The 26228-nt window shown below is 46.8% G+C and overlaps 1 protein-coding gene across 15 annotated transcripts in view; it reads left to right on the forward strand.

The window, feature by feature from the left end:
- LOC144823590 (uncharacterized) overlaps positions 1 to 26228 on the forward strand; it is a 739799-nt gene that overhangs the window by 85627 nt on the left and 627944 nt on the right. For all 15 annotated transcript variants that reach the window (XM_078682228.1, XM_078682261.1, XM_078682304.1 and 12 more), the window contains exons 13-14: positions 11480 to 11545; positions 12703 to 12750. In XM_078682228.1, the coding sequence (XP_078538354.1) occupies positions 11480 to 11545; positions 12703 to 12750 (114 nt within the window). The remainder of the gene's footprint in view (positions 1 to 11479; positions 11546 to 12702; positions 12751 to 26228) is intronic.

Raw genomic sequence — 26228 nt, forward strand, 5'->3', positions numbered from 1 at the left:
CGACAAAGCAGACCGGCAAGTTACTGATGGTGCCTGTTTGCACAGGGTGGTCACTCCTTGACCACAAGGAAGATGTCTTCAGCCTTCTAGTCGAAATAGAACGTCGAAGGTCCAAGAGTTTGTATCAGATAATCTAAAGTCCTGGGGACACAGCTCCTATCTTTACACTAATCTTAGGGCCTGGATTACCTGCTAGGTCCCTCCTATGGGTGGAGCTTGGAAGGGGGTGGTTAAACACCCCTTTCCCTTTGTCCAGTTTCGCGCCAGAGCGTGGCTGGAGTGCCCCAGCAACTGGTTTGAACCGGGCTATGCATGGAGCACCTTGTGTGCCCCAGGCAGTGTCTCGTTTTGCAGCCCTCCATGCCCCAATACACTAAAAGCCTGTCTGGGGAGGTGCTAGCACCTCCCAAGGCAGGAAACCTATTGTCCAGGCCTACCCTGCCGGAATTTCGTCCAGCAGCAGGAGGTCAGACTCGTGTCTGTGGCAGCAGCATCCATTTTGTGATGCTGAGGCTCTGTTTAACTTTAACCTGGTAAAGCAGTAACCAACATGTCTTCTCCCTCTAGAAGGGTGGAATGCTACCCCCGATGCCAGAATTGGCAGGGGGGGGGCAGTATTCCAAAGTGTTTGACACCTTACATGACATGTTTTGATAAAGCCAAACCAAAGTGAGCATTAACCGTGAGGGTTATAATGCACTTAAGAGTATATGATATGGCTATATCATAGAACAGCTATAAGGAGATGGTTCAGAACGCTGCAGAGGGGCTCAGCTCATGCCAGAGCACCCTTTCACATAAAACCAAGCACTCTGCATCCAGGATTGTCGAGGCATACCATAGGAGTGACTTATAGGTGCATATGTGTCTATATATAAGGTAGATATAGGTATACTATATCTAAGTAAGGGGTGATTACACCACCTTACCCAAGCTGAGTGATCAGCCTGTGGTGTCAGTTTGGATGGCCAGCCAGGGGTGGCATAATACATGCTGTAGACCCTGGTAGGCCTTGGATGCACCTATGCCCTGGGTACCTATGGTACACTATACAGGGGCTCACAGAGGGGACCCAATTCCCAATCAGGTATGTACCTAAAGTACATAGTGTCCATTTTATAGAGAGCCGATAGCCTGGGGACTTGAATAGCAGGACCCCAGGCCAACTAAGTCGAAAACCAGCAAAACACTAGGCAAAATGTTGGGGTAACCATATAGTCAGATATCCACCTTCCTACAACAATCACAAGCACCCATAATATTTTTTTCTTTAACATTTTGGTTTTGATTTGGTTTCTTCCAGTCACCAATACCTAATGTTCCTCACCAGAAGCTGGATCAGACAATTGATGAAAAATCATGTGAAGAGGTTAGTATAACCAGTGCGTTAATATATATTTGTCAAACACTGAGGAATACTCTGTGTGGCACTGTGTTGCTCATGGTTATCTTGCTAGGAGAGAACTACAGACACACTCTGTCCATTATCTATAAAAGACCAGGCCTGGATCCACGGTTAAATTCTTAATCTTCTGCACCATCTTGGTTTTGTGGATGCACACATTTCAGAGCTTATTCAGGCTAAAGTCTTATGCATTGACTGGGCACATAGTATGAACTGTTTCGGACCATTCTTTTCACACTAGTAACCTCTCTGCTCTTTGGTTTAGGCAGCCCTTATCTATTCTTTATAACTCCTGATCTTTCAATCCAGCCCACCCCTCAGGCACGAAGTACTGTCTGTCCAAGTTCTTTTTCAATTTCCTGTATGCGACCTTTTAAACACATGTACTTCTTTATATGTATTTCGTATCTGTCATTGATCAAAGATTGTTGGATACGTATTTGCTGTTCCATAAACCCAGTTTCAAGCTAATTTGCCTCAGTGAATCCTGAGCCAAGCATATTTACGAGCACTCATTATAGGGAATGAGTTAATAGTGATGTTCATACCATGAATTTTCAAATTTGTTTGAGGATTCATATAAAATGAGTGACAGTACCACAAATTCCAGATATTAACACAGTCATAGCTCGGAATGGGAAGTTCCATGCAGAAAGAGAATTCCCACAAGTTTTGCTGTTATTTCAAAGTCCGAACTTTCCATGTAAAAATGTACAAGACATGAGTGATTTCAGTTTGAGTATCCTAAATGGACCACCCGGTGAGTTACATCATAATATATTTTAAAACCCTTATCATCAAACATTATACAAAGCCAACTGATGATGATTGTTAGAGTGTGCAAATAGATATTTTTTTTCTTTGAACTTAATGGCTTTGGTAAGGGTGTTGACATGAGCGGCAGAACTATACTATGATTTCTGCTTGACCTAACAAGATAATAAAAATGAATTTTCAGAAACAATGTGGAATTAGCATGAACTGTTGTTGGTGATAAAATGATTATCTTCCATAGTATGTAATGCTTTATTATTGGTTAACAAATGCAGTATAATACCCTTACAGCATGTCCAACACTGCTTTTATATGGGTCTGACCTTGTGGACATAAGGACACCACTGCACTTGATTTGGTCATAGAGACTAAAATTGCACCTGAGAAAACCTTCAATAATTACCATAGTTTGTCTTTCATGGAGAACTCTTTCTGACTATCTCTTTTATCATTAGAGTTGGCCTCCAACTGTAGTGGATATGGATAAGGCCATGATTGGCATAGTAAGCAGTTACTTCTCTAATATTTATACTGTTTTTATACTAAAATCTAACATTGTTCCCAGTTCAGTGTAGATTAAGTGATGAAGTGGCTCAGAGAGGATTTCTTAAAAACTGAGTTAAATTGCATGGCTGTTCACCTTGGTACATATTGGCACTCTAAAGGCCATTCACTGTCATTCATGCATATTTTCGTCCCCCTAACTCCCCTTGACTCTTAACTCCTTTACCTCTATATACCATACTTCTCCCCCTTCACCTAACCCCTGATTTACCACTTTTGCGCTTTATCCCCAGTTGGTATATAATAGTATTGTATACTTTTTTAGGTCTCGGCTAGCCGCGCGGAAGCGCGTCTCCGCCGAGAACTTATTGTGGCCGTGTCTGCTTCCCAGGAGACACTCCTGGCCGCGCGCAGGCGATTCCAAACTGGCACGCGCACAAGTACGAGCGCTGCGCGAAGCTCTCACACAACACACGCATGCGCATACACAGAAACACACACACAAGCGCACACGCACGCACATACATACAGAACCCCACCCACGCATACACACACGCGCTCACACACACACACACGAGTGCACCGCCCCCCCCCCCCCCTTTTAAACTTACTGTGGCAACCTGGGGTACTCCGCTCTCAGCACGGGCAGGCAGAGTTGACGCTGCGGCTCTTGGCAGCTCCTTTCGCGGGGCTCCCTCTTGGTCAAGGGAGCCCCGCAACACGTGCGCAACCTCCTGTTGTCGGCCCCGGGGCTCTCCACCGCTCACAGGAGCCCCGGGCCGCTCGACGCATTTCCTCCGCCTGCCTCCTCTTCCGGTCAGGACGCGGCTCCGCCCCCGTCACAGGCGACGTTGCCTGACTTCCGGTGCGGCCGCGGCGGGATTCCGGGGGCAGTAAGAGTTATTTGTTTTTCAATGCTGTTTTATTTCCGTCGCACGTATTTATATATTTATTAACATGCCTTATATATTTATTAACATGCCGGTTCTTAGTAAAGTACATGTCAAAGGCTAAGAAAAGTAGGTTATTGCAGTGAACTATATTAATAATGGCAAACCCTTGTTTTTCAATGCTGCTGTGAGTGTGCAGTGAGCGCAAAGTAGTGAGTGCAGAGTAGTAAGTGCAGAGTGAGTGTGCAGAGTAGTGAGTGCAGAGTGAGTGTTCAGAGTGCAGAGTAGTGAGTGCAGAGTAGTGAGTGCATAGTAGTGAGTGCAGTGTGCAGAGTAGTGAGTGCAGAGTGAGTGTGCAGAGTAGTGAGTGCAGAGTGAGTGTGCAGAGTAGTGAGTAGTGAGTGCAGAGTAGTGAGTGCAGAGTAGTGAGTGCAGAGTGAGTGTGCAAAGTAGTGAGTGCAGAGTGAGTGTTCAGAGTGCAGAGGAGTGAGTTCAGAGTAGTGAGTGCAGAGTAGTGAGTGCAGTGTGCAGAGTAGTGAGTGCAGAGTGAGTGTGCAGAGTAGTGAGTAGTGAGTGCAGAGTAGTGAGTGCAGAGTAGTGAGTAGTGAGTGCAGAGTAGTGAGTGCAGAGTGAGTGTGCAGAGTAGTGAGTGCAGAGTGAGTGTGCAGAGTAGAGTGTGCAGAGTAGTGAGTGCAGAGTGAGTGTGCAGAGTAGTGAGTGCAGAGTGAGTGTGCAGAGTAGTGAGTGCAGAGTGAGTGTTCAAAGTGGTGAGTGCAGAGTGAGTGTGCAGAGTAGTGAGTGCAGAGTGAGTGTGCAGAGTAGTGAGTAGTGAGTGCAGAGTAGTGAGTAGTGAGTGCTGAGTAGTGAGTGCATAGTAGTGAGTAGTGAGTGCAGAGTGAGTGTGCAGAGTAGTGAGTAGTGAGTGCAGAGTAGTGAGTGCAGAGTAGTGAGTGCAGAGTAGTGAGTGCAGAGTGCAGAGTAGTGAGTGCAGAGTGAGTGTGCAGAGTAGTGAGTGCAGAGTGTGAGTGTGCAGAGTAGTGAGTGCAGAGTAGTGAGTAGTGAGTGCAGAGTAGTGAATGCCGAGTAGTGAGTAGTGAGTGCAGAGTAGTGAGTGCAGAGTAGTGAGTGCAAAGTAGTGAGTGCAGAGAAGTGAGTGCAGAGTAGTGAGTAGTGGGTGCAGAGTAGTGAGTAGTGAGTGCAGAGTAGTGAGTAGTGAGTGCAGAGTAGTGAGTAGTGAGTGCTGAGTAGTGAGTGCATAGTAGTGAGTAGTGAGTGCAGAGTGAGTGTGCAGAGTAGTGAGTAGTGAGTGCAGAGTAGTGAGTGCAGAGTAGTGAGTGCAGAGTAGTGAGTGCAGAGTGCAGAGTAGTGAGTGCAGAGTGAGTGTGCAGAGTAGTGAGTGCAGAGTGTGAGTGTGCAGAGTAGTGAGTGCAGAGTAGTGAGTAGTGAGTGCAGAGTAGTGAATGCCGAGTAGTGAGTAGTGAGTGCAGAGTAGTGAGTGCAGAGTAGTGAGTGCAAAGTAGTGAGTGCAGAGAAGTGAGTGCAGAGTAGTGAGTAGTGGGTGCAGAGTAGTGAGTAGTGAGTGCAGAGTAGTGAGTAGTGAGTGCAGAGTAGTGAGTGCAGAGTGCAGAGTAGTGAGTGCAGAGTAGTGAGTGCAGAGTAGTGAGTAGTGAGTAGAGTAGTGAGTAAGGAGTAGAGTAGTGAGTAGTGAGTAGAGTAGTGAGTAGTGAGTAGAGTAGTGAGTAGAGAAGTGAGTAGAGTAGTGAGTAGTGAGTGCAGAGTAGTGAGTAGTGAGTTGAGTAGTGAGTAGAGTAGTGAGTAGTGAGTGCAGAGTAGTGAGTAGAGTAGTGAGTAGAGTAGTGAGTAGTGAGTAGAGTAGTGAGTAGAGTAGTGAGTAGTGAGTAGTAAGTAGTGAGTAGAGTAGTGAGTGCAGAGTGGTGAGTAGTGAGTTGAGTAGTGAGTAGTGAATGCAGAGTAGTGAGTAGAGTAGTGAGTAGAGTAGTGAGTAGTGAGTGCAGCATAGTGAGTAGTGAGTAGAGTAGTGAGTAGAGTAGTGAGTAGTGAGTAGAGTAGTGAGTAGTGAGTGCAGAGTAGTGAGTAGTGAGTGCATAGTAGTGAGTAGTGAGTAGAGTAGTGAGTAGTGAGTGCAGAGTAGTGAGTAGTGAGTAGAGTAGTGAGTGCAGAGTAGTGAGTAGTGAGTGCAGGGTAGTGAGTAGTGAGTAGAGTAGTGAATAGAGTAGTGAGTAGAGTAGTGAGTAGTGAGTAGAGTAGTGAGTAGAGTAGTGAGTAGTGAGTAGAGTAGTGAGTAGAGTAGTGAGTAGAGTAGTGAGTAGTGAGTAGAGTAGTGAGTGCAGAGTAGTGAGTAGTGAGGTGAGTAGTGAGTAGTGAGTAGTGAGTGCAGAGTAGTGAGTAGAGTAGTGAGTAGAGTAGTGAGTAGAGTAGTGAGTAGTGAGTAGAGTAGTGAGTAGTAAGTAGTGATTAGAGTATTGACTAGTGAGTAGAGTAGTGAGTGCAGAGTAGTGAGTAGTGAGTAGAGTAGTGAGTAGAGTAGTGAGTAGAGTAGTGAGTAGTGAGTAGAGTAGTGAGTAGTGAGTTGAGTAGTGAGTGCAGAGTAGTGAGTAGAGTAGTGAGTAGTGAGTTGAGTAGTGAGTGCAGAGTAGTGAGTGCAGAGTAGTGAGTGCAGAGTAGTGAGTGCAGAGTAGTGAGTGCAGAGAAGTGAGTGCAGAGTAGTGAGTAGTGGGTGCAGAGTAGTGAGTAGTGAGTGCAGAGTAGTGAGTAGTGAGTGCAGAGTAGTGAGTAGTGAGTGCAGAGTAGTGAGTGCAGAGTAGTGAGTGCAGAGTAGTGAGTAGAGTAGTGAGTAGAGTAGTGAGTAGAGTAGTGAGTAGAGTAGTGAGTAGTGAGTAGAGTAGTGAGTAGTGAGTAGAGTAGTGAGTAGAGTAGTGAGTAGAGTAGTGAGTAGAGTAGTGAGTGCAGAGTAGTGAGTAGTGAGTTGAGTAGTGAGTAGAGTAGTGAGTAGTGAGTAGAGTAGTGAGTGCAGAGTAGTGAGTAGTGAGTAGCGTAGTGAGTAGTGAGTAGAGTAGTGAGTAGTGAGTGCAGAGTAGTGAGTAGAGTAGTGAGTAGAGTAGTGAGTAGAGTAGTGAGTAGTGAGTAGAGTAGTGAGTAGAGTAGTGAGTAGTGCGTAGTAAGTAGTGAGTAGAGTAGTGAGTAGTGAGTAGTGTAGTGAGTGCAGAGTAGTGAGTAGTGAGTAGAGTAGTGAGTAGAGTAGTGAGTAGTGAGTGCAGAGTAGTGAGTAGTGAGTAGAGTAGTGAGTAGTGAGTAGAGTAGTGGGTAGTGAGTGCAGAGTAGTGAGTAGTGAGTAGAGTAGTGAGTAGTCAGTAGAGTAGTGAGTAGTGAGTAGAGTAGTGAGTTGAGTAGTGAGTAGAGTAGTGAGTAGAGTAGCGAGTGCAGAGTAGTGAGTAGTGAGTAGAGTAGTGAGTAGTGAGTAGTGAGTAGAGTAGTGAGTAGTGAGTAGAGTAGTGGGTAGTGAGTAGTGAGTAGAGTAGTGAGTAGATTAGTGAGTAGAGTAGTGAGTAGAGTAGTGAGTAGTGAGTTGAGTAGTGAGTGCAGAGTAGCGAGTAGTGAGTGCAGAGTAGTGAGTAGTGAGTAGAGTAGTGAGTAGTGAGTAGAGTAGTGAGGTGAGTAGTGAGTGCAGAGTAGTGAGTAGTGAGTAGAGTAGTGAGTAGAGTAGTGAGTAGTGAGTAGAGTAGTGAGTAGTAAGTAGTGAGTAGAGTAGTGAGTAGAGTAGTGAGTGCAGAGTAGTGAGTAGTGAGTTGAGTAGTGAGTAGTGAGTAGTGAGTGCAGAGTAGTGAGTAGAGTAGTGAGTAGAGTAGTGAGTAGTGAGTGCAGCGTAGTGAGTAGTGAGTAGAGTAGTGAGTAGTGAGTAGAGTAGTGAGTGCAGAGTAGTGAGTAGTGAGGTGAGTAGTGAGTAGTGAGTGCAGAGTAGTGAGTAGAGTAGTGAGTAGAGTAGTGAGTAGAGTAGTGAGTAGTGAGTAGAGTAGTGAGTAGTGAGTAGTAAGTAGTGAGTAGAGTAGTGAGTAGTGAGTAGAGTAGTGAGTGCAGAGTAGTGAGTAGTGAGTAGAGTAGTGAGTAGTGAGTAGAGTAGTGAGTAGTGAGTAGAGTAGTGAGTAGAGTAGTGAGTAGTGAGTTGAGTAGTGAGTGCAGAGTAGTGAGTAGAGTAGTGAGTAGTGAGTTGAGTAGTGAGTGCAGAGTAGTGAGTGCAGAGTAGTGAGTGCAGAGTAGTGAGTGCAGAGTAGTGAGTGCAGAGAAGTGAGTGCAGAGTAGTGAGTAGTGGGTGCAGAGTAGTGAGTAGTGAGTGCAGAGTAGTGAGTAGTGAGTGCAGAGTAGTGAGTAGTGAGTGCAGAGTAGTGAGTGCAGAGTAGTGAGTGCAGAGTAGTGAGTGCAGAGTAGTGAGTAGAGTAGTGAGTAGAGTAGTGAGTAGAGTAGTGAGTAGAGTAGTGAGTAGTGAGTAGAGTAGTGAGTAGTGAGTAGAGTAGTGAGTAGAGTAGTGAGTAGAGTAGTGAGTGCAGAGTAGTGAGTAGTGAGTTGAGTAGTGAGTAGAGTAGTGAGTAGTGAGTAGAGTAGTGAGTGCAGAGTAGTGAGTAGTGAGTAGCGTAGTGAGTAGTGAGTGCAGAGTAGTGAGTAGAGTAGTGAGTAGAGTAGTGAGTAGAGTAGTGAGTAGTGAGTAGAGTAGTGAGTAGAGTAGTGAGTAGTGAGTAGTAAGTAGTGAGTAGAGTAGTGAGTAGTGAGTAGTGTAGTAAGTGCAGAGTAGTGAGTAGTGAGTAGAGTAGTGAGTAGAGTAGTGAGTAGTGAGTGCAGAGTAGTGAGTAGTGAGTAGAGTAGTGAGTAGTGAGTAGAGTAGTGGGTAGTGAGTGCAGAGTAGTGAGTAGTGAGTAGAGTAGTGAGTAGTCAGTAGAGTAGTGAGTAGTGAGTAGAGTAGTGAGTTGAGTAGTGAGTAGAGTAGTGAGTAGAGTAGCGAGTGCAGAGTAGTGAGTAGTGAGTAGAGTAGTGAGTAGTGAGTAGTGAGTAGAGTAGTGAGTAGTGAGTAGAGTAGTGGGTAGTGAGTAGTGAGTAGAGTAGTGAGTAGATTAGTGAGTAGAGTAGTGAGTAGAGTAGTGAGTAGTGAGTTGAGTAGTGAGTGCAGAGTAGCGAGTAGTGAGTGCAGAGTAGTGAGTAGTGAGTAGAGTAGTGAGTAGTGAGTAGAGTAGTGAGGTGAGTAGTGAGTGCAGAGTAGTGAGTAGTGAGTAGAGTAGTGAGTAGAGTAGTGAGTAGTGAGTAGAGTAGTGAGTAGTAAGTAGTGAGTAGAGTAGTGAGTAGAGTAGTGAGTGCAGAGTAGTGAGTAGTGAGTTGAGTAGTGAGTAGTGAGTGCAGAGTAGTGAGTAGAGTAGTGAGTAGAGTAGTGAGTAGTGAGTGCAGCGTAGTGAGTAGTGAGTAGAGTAGTGAGTAGAGTAGTGAGTAGTGAGTAGAGTAGTGAGTGCAGAGTAGTGAGTAGTGAGTGCAGAGTAGTGAGTAGTGAGTAGAGTAGTGAGTAGTAAGTGCAGAGTAGTGAGTAGTGAGTAGAGTAGTGAGTGTAGAGTAGTGAGTAGTGAGTGCAGAGTAGTGAGTAGTGAGTAGAGTAGTGAGTAGTGACTGCAGAGTAGTGAGTAGTGAGTGCAGAGTAGTGAATAGAGTAGTGAGTAGAGTAGTGAGTAGTGAGTGCAGCGTAGTGAGTAGTGAGTAGAGTAGGGATTAGTGAGTGCAGAGTAGTGAGTAGAGTAGTGAGTAGAGTAGTGAGTGCAGAGTAGTGAGTAGTGAGTTGAGTAGTGAGTAGAGTAGTGAGTAGTGAGTAGAGTAGTGAGTGCAGAGTAGTGAGTAGTGAGTAGCGTAGTGAGTAGTGAGTAGAGTAGTGAGTGCAGAGTAGTGAGTAGAGTAGTGAGTAGAGTAGTGAGTAGAGTAGTGAGTAGTGAGTAGAGTAGTGAGTAGAGTAGTGAGTAGTGAGTAGTAAGTAGTGAGTAGAGTAGTGAGTAGTGAGTAGTGTAGTAAGTGCAGAGTAGTGAGTAGTGAGTAGAGTAGTGAGTAGAGTAGTGAGTAGTGAGTGCAGAGTAGTGAGTAGAGTAGTGAGTAGTGAGTAGAGTAGTGGGTAGTGAGTGCAGAGTAGTGAGTAGTGAGTAGAGTAGTGAGTAGTCAGTAGAGTAGTGAGTAGTGAGTAGAGTAGTGAGTAGAGTAGCGAGTGCAGAGTAGTGAGTAGTGAGTAGAGTAGTGAGTAGTGAGTAGTGAGTAGAGTAGTGAGTAGTGAGTAGAGTAGTGGGTAGTGAGTAGTGAGTAGAGTAGTGAGTAGATTAGTGAGTAGAGTAGTGAGTAGAGTAGTGAGTAGTGAGTTGAGTAGTGAGTGCAGAGTAGCGAGTAGTGAGTGCAGAGTAGTGAGTAGTGAGTAGAGTAGTGAGTAGTGAGTAGAGTAGTGAGGTGAGTAGTGAGTGCAGAGTAGTGAGTAGTGAGTAGAGTAGTGAGTAGAGTAGTGAGTAGTGAGTAGAGTAGTGAGTAGTAAGTAGTGAGTAGAGTAGTGAGTAGAGTAGTGAGTGCAGAGTAGTGAGTAGTGAGTTGAGTAGTGAGTAGTGAGTGCAGAGTAGTGAGTAGAGTAGTGAGTAGTGAGTGCAGCGTAGTGAGTAGTGAGTAGAGTAGTGAGTAGTGAGTAGAGTAGTGAGTGCAGAGTAGTGAGTAGTGAGTGCAGAATAGTGAGTAGTGAGTAGAGTAGTGAGTAGTAAGTGCAGAGTAGTGAGTAGTGAGTAGAGTAGTGAGTGTAGAGTAGTGAGTAGTGAGTGCAGAGTAGTGAGTAGTGAGTAGAGTAGTGAGTAGTGACTGCAGAGTAGTGAGTAGTGAGTGCAGAGTAGTGAATAGAGTAGTGAGTAGAGTAGTGAGTAGTGAGTGCAGCGTAGTGAGTAGTGAGTAGAGTAGGGAGTAGTGAGTGCAGAGTAGTGAGTAGTGAGTAGAGTAGTGAGTGCAGAGTAGTGAGTAGTGAGTGCAGAGTAGTGAGTAGAGTAGTGAGTAGTGACTGCAGAGTAGTGAGTGCTGAGTAGTGAGTAGAGTAGTGAGTAGAGTAGTGAGTAGTGAGTAGAGTAGTGAGTAGTGAGTGCAGAGTAGTGAGTAGTGAGTAGAGTAGTGAGTAGTGAGTGCTGAGTAGTGAGTAGAGTAGTGAGTGCAGAGTAGTGAGTAGTGAGTGCAGAGTAGTGAGTAGTGAGTGCAGAGTAGTGAGTAGTGAGTGCAGAGTAATGAGTAGTGAGTCCAGAGTAGTGAGTGGCTGGCCCTGTTTCTAGCTCAAGCGGCACCGGCACCTGTAGTCTAAAGATAATACCTCTGCCTCAAGTGAAGTACTCTGGTACCCAAGGATGACCAGCAAACAATATTATTCACAACGTTGCTTACTATTCAGCAACATTTGACAGTTTGCAAATCATCTTTATAAAACAATTCAGAGTTTGATAACAAATTAATGCAACACATTGTAATATACAATGCCAATAGCTCAAACTTTAATGCTGCGAGACCTATTGCATTGTAAATGCTTGTTTCAGATTGTCATGAGCTTTCCATGACATCTGCTATTTTCACAAACTATTGTATACAAAGACAAGTCTTTGAGTTCTAATACAATTATCAATTTTTCATCAGTGGAATTATACTTTACAATGGTATTGACATACCTCCATTTCTTAAAATTATGGTTTGGCCTTCACTCATGTCTCTGTCGCCAATGAAAAAGAGGTCAAGGGCCTCAGACAACCAGTATTCATCACAGATCAAATCTGATGGATTTGTGAAAGTAAAGTGGATATAAGGAGCACACCTAATTGAGTCTTGTTGTAAATGTTAGGGGTATTTCTTTTTTTGTTTCCTCCAGCCACCACCTCCTGATACTGCCACCCAGAGGCCAGATCAAGAAACCGAGGAACCATCAATTAAACAGGTTAGCATATTCAGACTGTTGAAATGCATTGTGCAAATCTTAAAGATATCATGTTGGGCACTGTGGCACTAATGCTTATCACGCAAAGAGAGAGGTAGATTCACATTTTGACCATCGTCCTACACAGAAAAGGACCTGGTTCCCTTGGTTCCGTTGTTACATTCTTTATTGTATGGACCTTCTAGGCTTTGCTGATGCACACAATTCAGAGCACAGAGACCTTTACCTTGTGTATTAGCTTTGGTACACAATATAAACTGTCCCAGACTATTCCCTTTGTCTTATCTATTTACATCTCAATGCTGTGGTGTGGTCAGTCTTTATCCACTGTTTCACTACTGCTCCCACAGTGCAGTCCAACCCTGAGACATGAGGTTCCATCTGTCAGATGTAGTTTATCGGCTTTTTCTACATGTGGCCTTTCAGATACATTGTGATCCTCTGAGCTGCTGTTCTATGATTTGTGGATATGTATTTGCTGTTCCATAAAGTCAGTTTCAGGTATTTTGTCGCAGAAAAAACAGAGACTTCCATATTCACAGGCCCTCATTATGTGGAATGAGTTAATATTGGTGTTCAGTGCTCATACTTACACCTTCCGACCCATTTGGAGAGTCACAAAAATAAGTAACAGTACCATGATTTAGTAATAGGATTCCCACAAATTGTATTTAAGCTATTAAAACAATTTGTAGCTTAGACTGGGGTGCACAAAACAGAAATAGTGTTTCCACAGATTTTGATGACATTTGCATGAGTAGTGTTTCAACGTAAAAATGAACAAGACATGAGTGTATTCTACTGGAACATTTTAAGGTGACTAAATGAACGACCAAAGTGTGTAATGATTACTGTTTGGACAAAAAATAATAAGGCAAATCCATTAAAAAAATGTGGAATTAGCACAAGCTTTTGTTGTTGATAAAATAATTAGATTTTACATGTTGGAATGCTGTATTACTTTGTCATAAATGCACTCTTAGCCCCTTACATCACACTTAACACTGCTTTTACGTCGATCTGGCCTTATCTAAATAAAGGTGTCACTGCAGTGATGTGTTTTATAGAGACTATGATTGCACTTGTGAAAATTCTACATTAATTTTCATAGTTTGTCATTCATAACACTTCTTTCTGACATTTTCTGTTGCCTTTAGAGTCTGCCTCCTAGCGCAGTGGATGGTGAAAAGGACACAAAAGACGCAGTAAGTAGTTTTATTCTCAGATATATACTGCTCTTATGATAACAGTTTCCCAGTTCTTTGAAACTAAATTGCATCAGCTTAGATATTCTAAAAGTAGAATTATTGTATAAAATTGTTCATATTGTTAAGTATCTCCAGTTAAAAAGTGAGTCAATGTAATTCATGCTCATTTTCTTCCTCTTCGCATCCTAAAAGACGCTGACTACTTTAGCTCTTAATTCCAAATGTCTCAATCTCTACCTCTTCACTTGTCTATTTTATCATCGCATCCTTTTCTAGAAATCTCTTTATTTTCAACAAAGATTTATATACTGTAGTATACAAAAAAGTGATGGATAGAATATTTGAACTAATTTCAGCTATTGTTAATTACTCGGGGCTGAGTCTCTGATTTTGCATATCACTGGGTTTAATCTGAAATAGCATGGTTGACAAAAGAATGATGGGTTGGAATGCTACACGAAGCGACTGCCAGTGTTTAGACTAATTGTAATCATTCATTCCATCATATTTTATTTCTGATAGATACATCTGCCAGTGGATTCCTCACCTTGTGAATATCCCCTGCGCAGCAGCCAATCGGAAACGTTTGTAGCTCTCCACGCCGGCGAGGTCATGGACGATGTCACAGAGGGTACGACTCCGCTTGCGACGCCGCTGACGTCACTGGATCCATAATAGGGCCTTGTCGGCGTGATGACGTCCGTTCCCTTTTTTCCGCGCCGTCGACGCCAACGGTTTCTTGGGACTCTCCGTAGTTACATTGTTGTTATAGTTGTTCTTGTCTGTTCTTCTCGTTTCCTTTCGAAGATGTCTGGGAGGAAATCTGGTTTCAAGCCCTGCAGGGAGTGTGGGAAGCAGATGTCAGTTACTGATCCGCACGAGGACTGCGTATGGTGCTTGTCTTCTGATCACGACATCGATGGATGTGCGTGTTGCAGGAAGATGACGTCTAAGGCTTTAAAGGAATGGGAAGCAAAGTTGTTCATTGCTAAAATGAAGAAGAGTAAGAAGGCGAGTAAAAGAAGATCGAGGTCGAGGTTGAGATCTCGGTCTGAGTCCAGGTCAGGCTCGAAGTCGGCGTCGGGACACTCGAAGTCGAAGAGGCATAAGAGAAAGAAGCGCTCTTCACGGCGTCACTCTGATAAGGAACCGGCGCCAAAGTCGTCTTCTCCTCGACGTCGCAGTAGTGATGTCGATCCTTCTCATTCAAAACCGGGTTCGCCAGAGAAGGAAGTGCCTCCTGAAGTCGAGGTCTCTCGTTCTCCGACGCCGGCGCCATTTGATTCGGTCCATTCTTCGGATCCGGGTGAAGCCGAGCCAGAGCAAGAAGATCAGGAGCAGCCTGAAGAGGTTCCTTTGTCGGCGCCGACGGGCCCGACTCCAGGTACACCGGCTTCGGAGCCGACTCCGGGAAATTATCCCCCTTTTCCGGCTCCAGGCCAAGACCCATCACACTATCTGAACGCAACGTATGGTGTCTTTGCAAGGGCTATGTACCCCTCTGGTGCGCCTGCGGGCCCCATAGGTCCTTTTGCCTTTAATTTGGGTGTCCCTCAGGCATATGCCCAGGCTACATTTATGCCCTTTCTTCCAGTTACGCCTGTAGGAGAGTGGGGTCTGCAATCCTATGGTCACCCCAGATTTTTGCTTCACTGGTTTACGACTTTCCCTGGCTGTGGGCCTGCTAATCAGACCCACAGCCTAGCTGTTCTCTCTCTAAATTGACAACCATGTACTTTAGGTGCATTTACCAATTGGTACTGGGCCACCTTATCAGTCCCTGTACAGTATACCTTAGGTATCCAGGGCATAGGTGTACCCAGGGCCTACCAGGGGCTGAAGCATGTATTATGCCACTCCTGGCTGGCCATCTAAAACTGACACAACTGGCTGCATGACAGCTGGGGCAAGGTGGTGTAATCACCCTTTGCTATAGATATAGTATACCTATATCTAACCCTAAAATGGACACATATATTCCTATCAGTCACTCCTATGGAAGGCCTTATCAATCCTGAAGGCAGAGTGCTTGGAATTATGTGAGATGGTGCTCTGGCATGAGCTGAGCTCGTTTGCAGCTTGCGGAACCAAGTCCTAATAGCTGTTCCATGATAACGCTATACCATATACTCTTAAGTGCATTATCAACCTCGCGGTTAAATGCTAACTCTGGTATAACATTATCAAAACATGTCGAGTAAGGTGTCATACGATTTGGAATACTACCCCCTCGCCAATTCTGGCAACGGGGGTAGCATTCCACCCTTCTAGAGGGACACGACATGTATGTAACTGTGAACCCCGGTTAAAGTTAACTCGAGCCTCAGCATCACAAAATGGATGCTGCCACCACAGACACAAGTCTGACCTCCTGCTGCTGGGAGTCCTTCCAGCAGGGATGGCTTGGACAAAGGGTTTCCTGCCTTGGGAGGTGCTAGCACCACCCCAGACAGGATTTTGTGTATTGAGGTAGGGAGGCCTGAAAGGTATGAGACATGCCTGGGGCACACAAGGTGTCCTGTGCATACACCGGTTCAAACCAGTTGCTGGGGCATCCCTGCCCCAGCTCTGGCACGAAACCGGACAAAGGATAGGGGGTGTAACCACCCCCCTTCCTGGTCCCACCCAGGGGAGGGACTTAGTCAGTAGTGCAGCCCCCTTTAGCAGAATAAAGGTAGGAGCTGGTCCCATTCCAAATTAGATTATCCTGAACAATTCTACAAGAAGAAACTCTGGACTTCGACGTTCTGCTCCACAGAAGACTGAAGAATCTCCCTTGTGGACAAGGAGTGTCCACCCTGCAACTGCAGGCACCATCAAGCGTCCAGCGGCTTCACTTTGTCGTCTTCCCTCGAGGATCCAGACTTCAGAGCCCGACGAGACCCAGATTCCCAGACCTCTCCGACCTCAACTCACATCTGCAGCAAAGCTGAGACCCGTGGGTGCGACGAGACACGTGGGACCAGCCATCTTGAACGAACCTGCACTTCGCTTCCAGCACGACTCCCGAGGTAAACTCGACCAAGTGCTTTGGGGATTGAGAAGCCCCAGCCCCGAGCAGCCCCTGCACCAAAGATCAGACCTCCAGCCTCCACGAGATCTGCGTGGGGCCCTTCTGCTTGTTTGCTACTCGACGCGTTGCCTGGTCACTTGCCGGCTGGCTAGTGGCCTCCTAGATGACGAACCTTTGAATCTTTGCTGCTGGTCTGGTTGCTCCAGACTGGCCCTTGCTCCCTTCCAAAAGAGGGGCACCCCGGACTCTCCTAGTCCGCACCAGACGCTTTCTTCACTCACCGCGTGGGTTGCCTTTGCCGAGGCCTGTTGACGCCGATTCCGAATCCAACACCGCCGACAGCGAGAGCCTGCGTGAGACAGCTCGTGCCTCCATCCTGGTCGTTGAAGACACCTCCTGGTCTACGTGGTTGCAGAGTCAAGCGTCCACTCTTCACCTGATCGCTAAAACAGCACCTGGTTCCTTCCTGGTTCCACACCGGTCACTGGCTAGTGACTTTGAACACTGTCCCCTCTGCTTTCAGGTCCTCTTCTTCACCGATCCACCCTTGGATCGCACCGGACATCTTCCTCCTGGTCGCCTGCAGCATCTTTTCTTCCAGGCTCCATTGACTTCAACGCGAGAACCCGACACACTTTGGCACCTATGCACCCGCAGCCCGTGGGTGAGGTAACGAGAGCATTTCGGTGCTCAAGGGTAGTCTAAATGTCCTAGTGTCCAATTCCACAGTCATTGTTGTCCTACCTAGTCAGGATTGTCTGTACTTACCTTTAAACTTGAACTGTACTGTCCATAGACGTTGTTACGCATCTCGCGTGTGAGTTCACACTCTGCACACGCGTTCCGTGGGCCTCCTATTACTTACCTGAAGTTAGTGTAGCGTGGTCCCATCTATTCAACAGCCTCTGGACAGCTCCATTCCTTTTATCGACTTTCACATTCCACTTACTTAGTATATGGTTTGTCGTGCCCCTAGGGCACCATTGTAATTTTGTGCAACTTGTCGTATTTTTCGTAAGAGATTGTCATGTGCTTAGCCCTCTGACCTCATAAAGAGTTCAGAGGTGTTGGTATTAATAAATATACTGTTTATTTTCATAACAACCTGTGTGGTGTCCTTTCATCTGGTATTCAAGGGGTTATATTGTGGTAAAACAGCTGGCTTCACATGCCAAAAGAGTTTAGCCTAAGACTGCTTTGTCCATGCTACCATTAGGATAGCTGGTCTATAAGGTTGACTTAAAACCAATCACCATAAGGGTTGTTTGGACTGATACAAGGTGATCACTAGAACTAGTGAGCATCATATATCAGGCAAACTTCTCACATTGGTGTGCAGCGGTTGGGTTTGAGCTTGCTGTTGTTTTTGCCACATATAATCTTGAAATATCATTTGAAAGATCACATAAGGTACTCTAGGTACATTAACAAGCTTAGAAATACTCTGAGTTCTACTGAACCAGCTGTTGTAGTAGAAAGGGCCTAGCACACCCTGACTACAACTCTTAGCAAGGGATCAGTAGGTAAACCCATAGTGTAGGTAGGTGCATCACTTACACCTCACTAGAAAGCATGTCTGCCCATGGAGAGACTTCAGGGACTCCCCTAGTGGTTAGTGACCCTCCACAGGTCCTTTCCAGATATGCAGCTCTCAGTTTCCAGGAGATGAGACAATTGTGTACCTCCAGGAAATTGAAACAGGGTTCTAACCCTACCAGTCCCTTTCTGTTAGGTCTCTTAGAGACATATGATGCTAGAAAGGCTTCTAACACAGATGGGAGCATGCCAGCTTTAGAAGGTACCCTTGGTGATCCAGATCTCCCTGAAACAGAGAATGTAGAGGAGGAGGAGGAGGAAGAAGGGGACACCTATGGGGATGAGGTAGACAAAGGTCCTGAGATAGTCAGCAGACTAACCAGGGCCAACTTAGACCTACATAGGGAAGGATCTTGGGGACCCCCAGTACTGACCCTGAGCAGGCCTAACTATGGAGTTAGAAGAGATAGGTCTCATTCTAGGGACTCCATTAGATCTGTGCACTCTCGTGCCTCTCATGCATCTGCTCAGAGGAGGATGACTTCCCCTCAGAGGAGAGAGCATGAGGCAAAGATGAAGGAAGCTAATCTGAGGATCCAGAGGGAAGAACTTGCCCTGGCCAAAGAGAAGCTTGCCTTTGCTAGGGAGCAACAGTTGAGTGGGGTAGTCCCCACTGGTGGCAGCAATATCCCTAGGGATAGAGACAGGAGTTTTGATAATAGACACCTGAGGAAAATAGTGCCCTCCTATAAGACAGGAGATGATATCCACAAGTGGATAACTGCTTTGGAGAGAGTCTGCAAAGTACAGCAGGTACCCCAGAGTCAGTGGGCAGCTATCTTGTGGCTCTCCTTTGAAGGTAAAGGTAGAGACAAGCTCCTCACTGTTAGAGATGAGGATGCTAATGATTACCAAGTCTTGAAAACTGCACTGATTGATGGGTTTGGCTTAACCACTGAAGAGTACAGGTTGATGTTCAGGGATACCCAGAAAACACAGGCTCAAGATTGGACTGACTTTGTTGATTGTGCCACTAAGGCTCTGGAGGGCTGGTTACTGGGAAGTAAAGTTACTGACTACACAGGATTGTATAATCTAATTATGAGAGAGCAAATCTTAAATAATTGTCAGAGCCAGTTGTTGCATCAGCACTTGATTGACTCAGATCTGACCTCTCCCCAAGAATTGGGAAAGAAGGCAGACAGATGGGTCAGGACAAGGGTCAAGCAGCAGAACCAGAATCAGGGTGGTGGCCAGAAGAAAGTAGACCAGAAGGGTAATGAGAATAAGCAAAATGACCAGAAGTCTTCAACAGGGCCCCAACAACCTAAGGAGGGTGGGTCCCAAACTTCCCAAAAGAAGAAGAATGATGGTCCTAAGAAACCATGGTGCCAACTGTAAAAGTAAGACTCACTGGTTTAGTGAGTGCACCAAGAAAGGCCAAACTCCTACCACTACTGTCCCTAAGACACCTGCACCCCCTAGTACAGTTAGTAGTGGTAGTGTACCGCCCAAGGCTATAGTTGGGTTAACCCTGGGAACTGAGGTGGGTTCTGACTTAGTCAGAACTCCTACTCAGGCAGTTCTTGTTTGTACTGGGGACATAGATATGACCCCCTACTGTAAGTCCTAGTACTCTGGGCAAATACAGGCAAACGCCTTTAATTATTGGAAAGATGGCTCAGGCCTACAGGGACACATGTGCCAGTGTCACCATGGTGACACCAACATTTGTGGACCCTGACCAGATCATGCTAGGTTCAGATTACCTATTGACCAATGCTAGCAATGTCACTACCAATCACAGTATGGCATTTGTTAATTTCTCCTGGGGAGGGGTAACTGGCCTCAAAAAGGTTGTAGTTAGTTCAGACCTCCCAGTAGATTGTCTTTTGGGCAATTATTTGGAATCCTCACTGTGCTCAGATGTGGAGTACAGGACTCATGTAGAAATGCTAGGTCTCTCCTCACATGTCCTTGCTGTGACTAGGTCACAGGCCAAGAAATGCCCAGCTGAACAAGTGCTGGATCCTGGAAGAATGGACCAGACACTACCCAAGAGAAGGAATGGTAGGGTTAAGGCAGAGCCTTCCCCCCTGCCTCAGGTTGAGGATCAGCCCTCTCAGGAGGCTGACCCAGAGACCTCAGAAGGAACTGTCCTAGAAGAGCTTGAACCTGATCAGGTTGTGTTTCTTGGGACAGGGGGACCTTCCAGGGCAGACTTGAGGCAGGCCCATTTAGATTGCTCCTCTCTTGAACCCCTCAGACAGCAGGCTGCTGCTGAGGCTTCAGGGAATGCTACAGGTGCCCATAAGGTATATTGGGATGATGGACTCCTATACTCTGAGGCAAGAGACCCCAAGCCTGGTGCTACCAGGAGGCTGGTCATCCCCTTGTCTCTTAGAGGTTTCCTTCTCACCTTAGCCCATGAGATTCCCCTTGCAGGTCACTTAGGCCAGAACAAGACTTGGGACAGGCTTGCCCCACACTTTCACTGGCCTCATATGTCTGAAGACACCAAAGAGTTTTGTCGCTCATGTATCACCTGCCAAGCCAGTGGCAAATCAGGTGGCACAACAAAGGCCCCCCTTATACCACTACCTGTGGTGGGGGTACCCTTTGAAAGAGTGGGGATAGACATTTTTGGACCAATGGACCCCCCAACAGCATCTGGGCACAGATTTATACTGGTGGTAGTGGATCATGCCACCAGGTATCCAGAAGCTATTCCCCTTAGGACCACTACAGCTCCTGTTGTGGCCAGGGCCCTACTTGGAGTTTTCTCCAGAGTGGGGTTTCCTAAGGAGGTTGTCTCTGACAGAGGTGCAAACTTCATGTCAGGATACTTGACTGCTATGTGGAAGGAGTGTGGAGTAAATTACAAATTTACCACACCCTATCACCCACAGTGCAATGGGCGTGTTGAGAAATTCAACAAGACCCTCAAAGGGATGATAAAAGGGTTACCTGAAAAGCTCAGGCGAAGATGGGACATCCTTTTACCCTGCCTCCTGTTTGCTTACAGAGAGGTCCCACAGAAGGGGGTTGGTTACAGTCCTTTTTAACTTCTGTTTGGGCATCCTGTAAAAGGACCCCTATGTCTTGTGAAGGAAGGATGGGAGTTACCTCTCAAAAAGCCTAAGCTTGACATAGTGGACTATGTACTTGGTCTCCGCTCCAGGATGGCAGAGTACATGGAGAAGGCATCTAAAAACCTTGAGGCCAGCCAAGAACTCCAAAAAGCTTGGCATGACCAAAAGACTGTCCTAACTGTGTACCATGCAGGACAGAAGGTGTGGGTGTTGGAGCTAGTGGCCCCAGCAGCTCTCCAAGACAAATGGTCTGGACCCCATACCATCATTGAGAAAAAGGGAGAAGTCACCTACTTGGTGGACATGGGAACTCCCAGGAGCCCCCACAGGGTGCTTCATGTGAACAGGCTCAAGGCATTTGTCAACAGGGAGGACATGGGCTTGCTCATGGCCACAGATGAGGGGCAGGAGGAAGAGAGTGACCCTCTCCCAGACCTGCTCACTCAGAACCCTGATGATGGGTCAGTAGATGGTGTAGTATTTTCTGACAGCCTCTCTGAACATCAACAAGAGGATTGTAAACAGGTTCTTCAATCCTTTAGACAAATGTTCTCACTGACCCCCAGTCAGACAAACGGGTGCACCCATGAGGTGGACACTGGTGAAAGTCTGCCTGTCAAGAGTAAAATCTACAGGCAACCTGACCACGTCAGGGACTGCATAAAGAAAGAAGCCCAAAAGATGTTGGAATTGGGAGTCATTGAACCCTCAGAGAGCCCTTGGGCTAGTCATGTAGTTCTAGTGCCTAAAGCTCACACCCAGGATGGTAAGAGAGAGATGAGGTTTTGTGTAGACTACAGGGGTCTCAATGCTGTCACTAAGACAGATGCCCATCCAATACCTAGGGCAGATGAACTGATAGACAAGTTGGCTTCTGCAACTTTCTTAAGTACATTTGACCTAACAGCTGGTTATTGGCAGATCAGGTTAGCTGAGGATGCCAAGGCCAAAACAGCATTTTCTACCCCAGGAGGTCATTACCAGTTTGTGGTGATGCCCTTTGGTTTGAAAAATGCACCTGCCACTTTTCAAAGGTTGGTGAACCAAGTTCTCACTGGGTTGGATGACTTCTGTGCAGCATATCTAGATGATATTGCTGTCTTTAGCTCCACCTGGGAGGATCACCTGATCCACCTGAGGAAAGTTTTGGAGGCCCTGCAAAAAGCAGGCCTCACTATCAAGGCTACTAAGTGCCAGATAGGGCAGAGTCAGGTTGTGTACCTGGGCCACCTTGTGGGTGGAGGCCAGGTTCAACCATTGGAGAGCAAGATACAGGTCATAAAGGACTGGGCTCCTCCAACCACCCAGGCACAGGTCAGAGCTTTCTTGGGCCTGTCTGGTTACTATAGGAAGTTTGTCAAAAATTATGGGTCCATTGTGACACCACTTAATGACATGACAAGCAAGAAAATGCCAAAGAAAGTTCAGTGGACAGTTAGCTGTCAGAAGGCATTTGATGACCTAAAGCAGGCCATGTGTACTGCACCTATTCTCAAGAGTCCTGACTACTCCAAAACCTTCATTGTCCAAACAGATGCATCTGAGTTGGGTGTGGGAGCTGTTCTATCTCAATTGAATATTGATGGTCATGACCAGCCCATTGCTTTTATAAGCAGAAGGCTGACCCCTAGAGAGAAACGTTGGTCAGCTATTGAGAGGGAGGCCTTTTCTGTGGTTCGGGCCCTGAAGAAGTTGAGGCCATACTTGTTTGGAACTCACTTCAAGATTCAGACAGACCATAAGCCCCTCTTGTGGCTAAATCAGATGAAGGGTGAAAACCCCAAACTTCTTAGGTGGTCCATTTCCCTACAGGGGATGGACTTTACAGTGGAGCACAGACCAGGGACTGACCATGGCAATGCAGATGGTCTCTCCAGGTATTTCCACTTAGAACAGGAAGACTCACCTGGTCAAGGTTAGTTTAATGTTCCTAAGTTTGGGGGGGGGGGGTTATGTAGGAGAGTGGGGTCTGCAATCCTATGGTCACCCCAGATTTTTGCTTTTTGCTTCACTGGTTTACAACTTTCCCTGGCTGTGGGCCTGCTAATCAGACCCACAGCCTAGCTGTTCTCTCTCTAAATTGACAACCATGTACTTTAGGTGCATTTACCAATTGGTACTGGGCCACCTTATCAGTCCCTGTACAGTATACCTTAGATATCCAGGGCATAGGTGTACCCAGGGCCTACCAGGGGCTGAAGCATGTATTATGCCACCCCTGGCTGGCCATCTAAAACTGACACAACTGGATGCATGACAGCTGGGGCAAGGTGGTGTAATCACCCTTTGCTATAGATATAGTATACCTATATCTAACCCTAAAATGGACACATATATTGCTATCAGTCACTCCTATGGAAGGCCTTATCAATCCTGAAGGCAGAGTGCTTGGAATTATGTGAGATGGTGCTCTGGCATGAGCTGAGCCCGTTTGCAGCTTGCGAAACCAAGTCCTAATAGCTGTTCCATGATAACGCTATACCATATACTCTTAAGTGCATTATCAACCTCGCGGTTAAATGCTAACTCTGGTGTAACATTATCAAAACATGTCGAGTAAGGTGTCATACGATTTGCAATACTACCCCCTCGCCAATTCTGGCGACAAGGTAGCATTCCACCCTTCTAGAGGGACACGACATGTATGTAACTGTGAACCCCGGTTAAAGTTAACTCGAGCCTCAGCATCACAAAATGGATGCTGCCACCACAGACACAAGTCTGACCTCCTGCTGCTGGGAGTCCTTCCAGCAGGGATGGCTTGGACAAAGGGTTTCCTGCCATGGGAGGTGCTAGCACCACCCCAGACAGGATGTTGTGTATTGAGGTAGGGAGGCCTGAAAGGAATGAGACATGCCTGGGGCACACAAGGTGTCCTGTGCATACACCGGTTCAAACCAGTTGCTGGGGCATCCCTGCCCCAGCTCTGGCGCGAAACCGGACAAAGGATAGGGGGTGTAACCACCCCCATTCCTGGTCCCACCCAGGGGAGGGACCTAGTCAGTAGTGCAGCCCCCTTTAGCAGAATAAAGGTAGGAGCTGGTCCCATTCCAAATTAGATTATCCTGAACAATTCTACAAGAAGAAACTCTGGACTTCGACGTTCTGCTCCACAGAAGACTGAAGAATCTCCCTTGTGGACAAGGAGTGTCCACCCTGCAACTGCAGGCACCATCAAGCGTCCAGCGGCTTCACTTTGTCATCTTCCCTCGAGGATCCAGACTTCAGAGCCCGACGAGACCCGGATTCCCAGACTTCTCCGACCTCAACTCACATCTGCAGCAAAGCTGAGACCCGTGGGTGCGACGAGACACGTGGGACCGGCCATCTTGAACAAACCTGCACTTCGCTTCCAGCACGACTCCCGAGGTAAAATCGACCAAGTGCTTTGGGGATTGAGAAGCCCCAGCCCCGAGCAGCCCCTGCACCGAAGATCAGCCCTCCAGCCTCCACGAGATCTGCGTGGGGCCCTTCTGCTTGTTTGCTGCTCGACGCGTTGTCTGGTCACTTGCCGGCTGGCTAGTGGCCTCCTAGACGACGAATCTTTGAATCTTTGCTGCTGGTCTGGTTGCTCCAGACTGGCCCTTGCTCCCTTCCAAAAGAGTGGCACCCCGGACTCTCCTAGTCCTCACCAGACGCTTTCTTCACTCACCGCGTGGGTTGCCTTTGCCAAGGCCTGTTGACGCCGATTCCGGATCCAACACCGCCGACAGCGAGAGCCTGCGTGGGACAGCTCGTGCCTCCATCCTGGTCGTCGAAGACACCTCCTGGTCCACGTGGCTGCAGAGTCAAGCGTCCACTCTTCACCTGATTGCGACGACAGCACCTGGTTCCTTCCTGGTTCCACACCGGTCACTGGCTAGTGACTTTGAACACTGTCCCCTCTGCTTTCAGGTCCTCTTCTTCACCGATCCACCCCTTGGATCGCACCGGACATCTTCCTCCTGGTCGCCTGCAGCATCTTTTCTTTCAGGCTCCATTGACTTCAACCCGAGAACCCGACACACTTTGGCACCTATGCACCCGCAACCCGTGGGTGAGGTAACGAGAGCATTTCGGTGCTCAAGGGTAGTCTAACTGTCCTAGTGTCCAATTCCACAGTCGTTGTTGTCCTACCTAGTCAGGATTGTCTGTACTTACCTTTAAACTTGAACTGTACTGTCCATAGACGTTGTTACGCATCTTGCGTGTGAGTTCACACTCTGCACACGCGTTCCGTGGGCCTCCTATTACTTACCTGAAGTTAGTGTAGCGTGGTCCCATCGATCCTACAGCCTCTGGACAGCTCCATTCCTTTTATCAACTTTCACATTCCACTTACTTAGTATATGGTTTATCGTGCCCCTAGGGCACCATTGTAATTTTGTGCAACTTGTCGTATTTTTCGTAAGAGATTGTCATGTGCTTAGCCCTCTGACCTCATAAAGAGTTCAGAGGTGTTGTTATTAATAAATATACTGTTTATTTTCATAACAACCTGTGTGGTGTCCTTTCATCTGGTATGCAAGGGGTTATATTGTGGTAAAACAGCTGGCTTCACATGCCAAAAGAGTTTAGCCTAAGACTGCTTTGTCCATGCTACCATTAGGATAGCTGGTCTATAAGGTTGACTTACAACCAATCACCATAAGGGTTGTTTGGACTGATACAAGGTGATCACTAGAACTAGTGAGCATCATATATCAGGCCAACTTCTCACAACGCCGTCCTGGAATTTTCCCGCGCCGAGGGCCCCAGCACCGTACCGAGAATCTCCGACGCCATATCGAGAATCTCCGGCGCCGTCTGTTCGCCCTCGATCGGCGCTAGCGGCGCCGTCGGATCCACGTTCGACGCCGGTTCCGAATCCGATGGAGTCGGTTGTGGATCCATCAACTCCGGTCCCGAGGATCCGCTCCAGGAGGGAGGCCCAAAGAGGTGTGGAAGAGGCACGCTATCAGAAAGACATGGAGGAAGGTGAACTTCCTGATTCTGAGGACTATTTTGCGGAATTGAAAGATGCAAGTGGTCTTGATGTCTCCCCTGAGTGGCACTTTTCTCCTGGTTCGGATGCTCCTTCAAAGGAGGTTGTCCCATATCACACAGTCGTGAGAAAAGCTGCGGAGTTATTGGACATTAATCTTCCAACCACTGAATTTAAGTCCAATCTATTGACTGAAGTGTTGCATTCTCCTTCCTCTGAGACTGAGCCTTTGTTACCATTTAATGAGGCAATTCTGGAGCCGGTGTTGGAGGTTTGGAAAAAACCTTTATCTGCTCCTGCTGTCTCTAGGACTGTGGCACGGAGATATAGAGTGGCACCGGAGGATCCAGAATTTTTGTCAGCTCACCCTTCACCTGAGACCCTTGTGGTTCAGGCGGCTTGCTCAAAGAAGTTTTCAGGAGCTTTTCCGCAGGTTCCAGCTGACAAGGAATCAAAAAGGATTGATCAATCCGCTAAGAAGGTGTTCTCATCAGCGAGCATGGCACTGAAGTCATCAAATGCAACTTGTCTGATGGGAAGGTATATCCATGCCTTGATGGATTCCTCTAAACAGTTGCTGCTGAAACTTTCTGATGATGACAGGAAGAACTTTCAGGAGGTTTTGGATGATACCCAATCTGCTGCGCGCCAGGTCATTCAAAGTGGCCTGGATACAGCCGACTCGGTGGCTAGGATTATGGGCTCTGCAGTAGCAACAAGAAGGGGGGCTTGGCTAAAGTCCTCAAACTTTTCACAAGATGTGCAGGCTACTTTATTGGACTTACCATTTGACGGTACGGGTCTGTTTGGTAAGAAGGCTGATGCCGCACTTAAAAGATTCAAAGATAGTAAGGCCACGGCAAGATCACTT

The sequence above is a fragment of the Lissotriton helveticus genome, chromosome 1_1 (genome assembly GCF_964261635.1).
Source record: "Lissotriton helveticus chromosome 1_1, aLisHel1.1, whole genome shotgun sequence".
NCBI classification, from domain to species: Eukaryota; Metazoa; Chordata; class Amphibia; order Caudata; family Salamandridae; genus Lissotriton; species Lissotriton helveticus.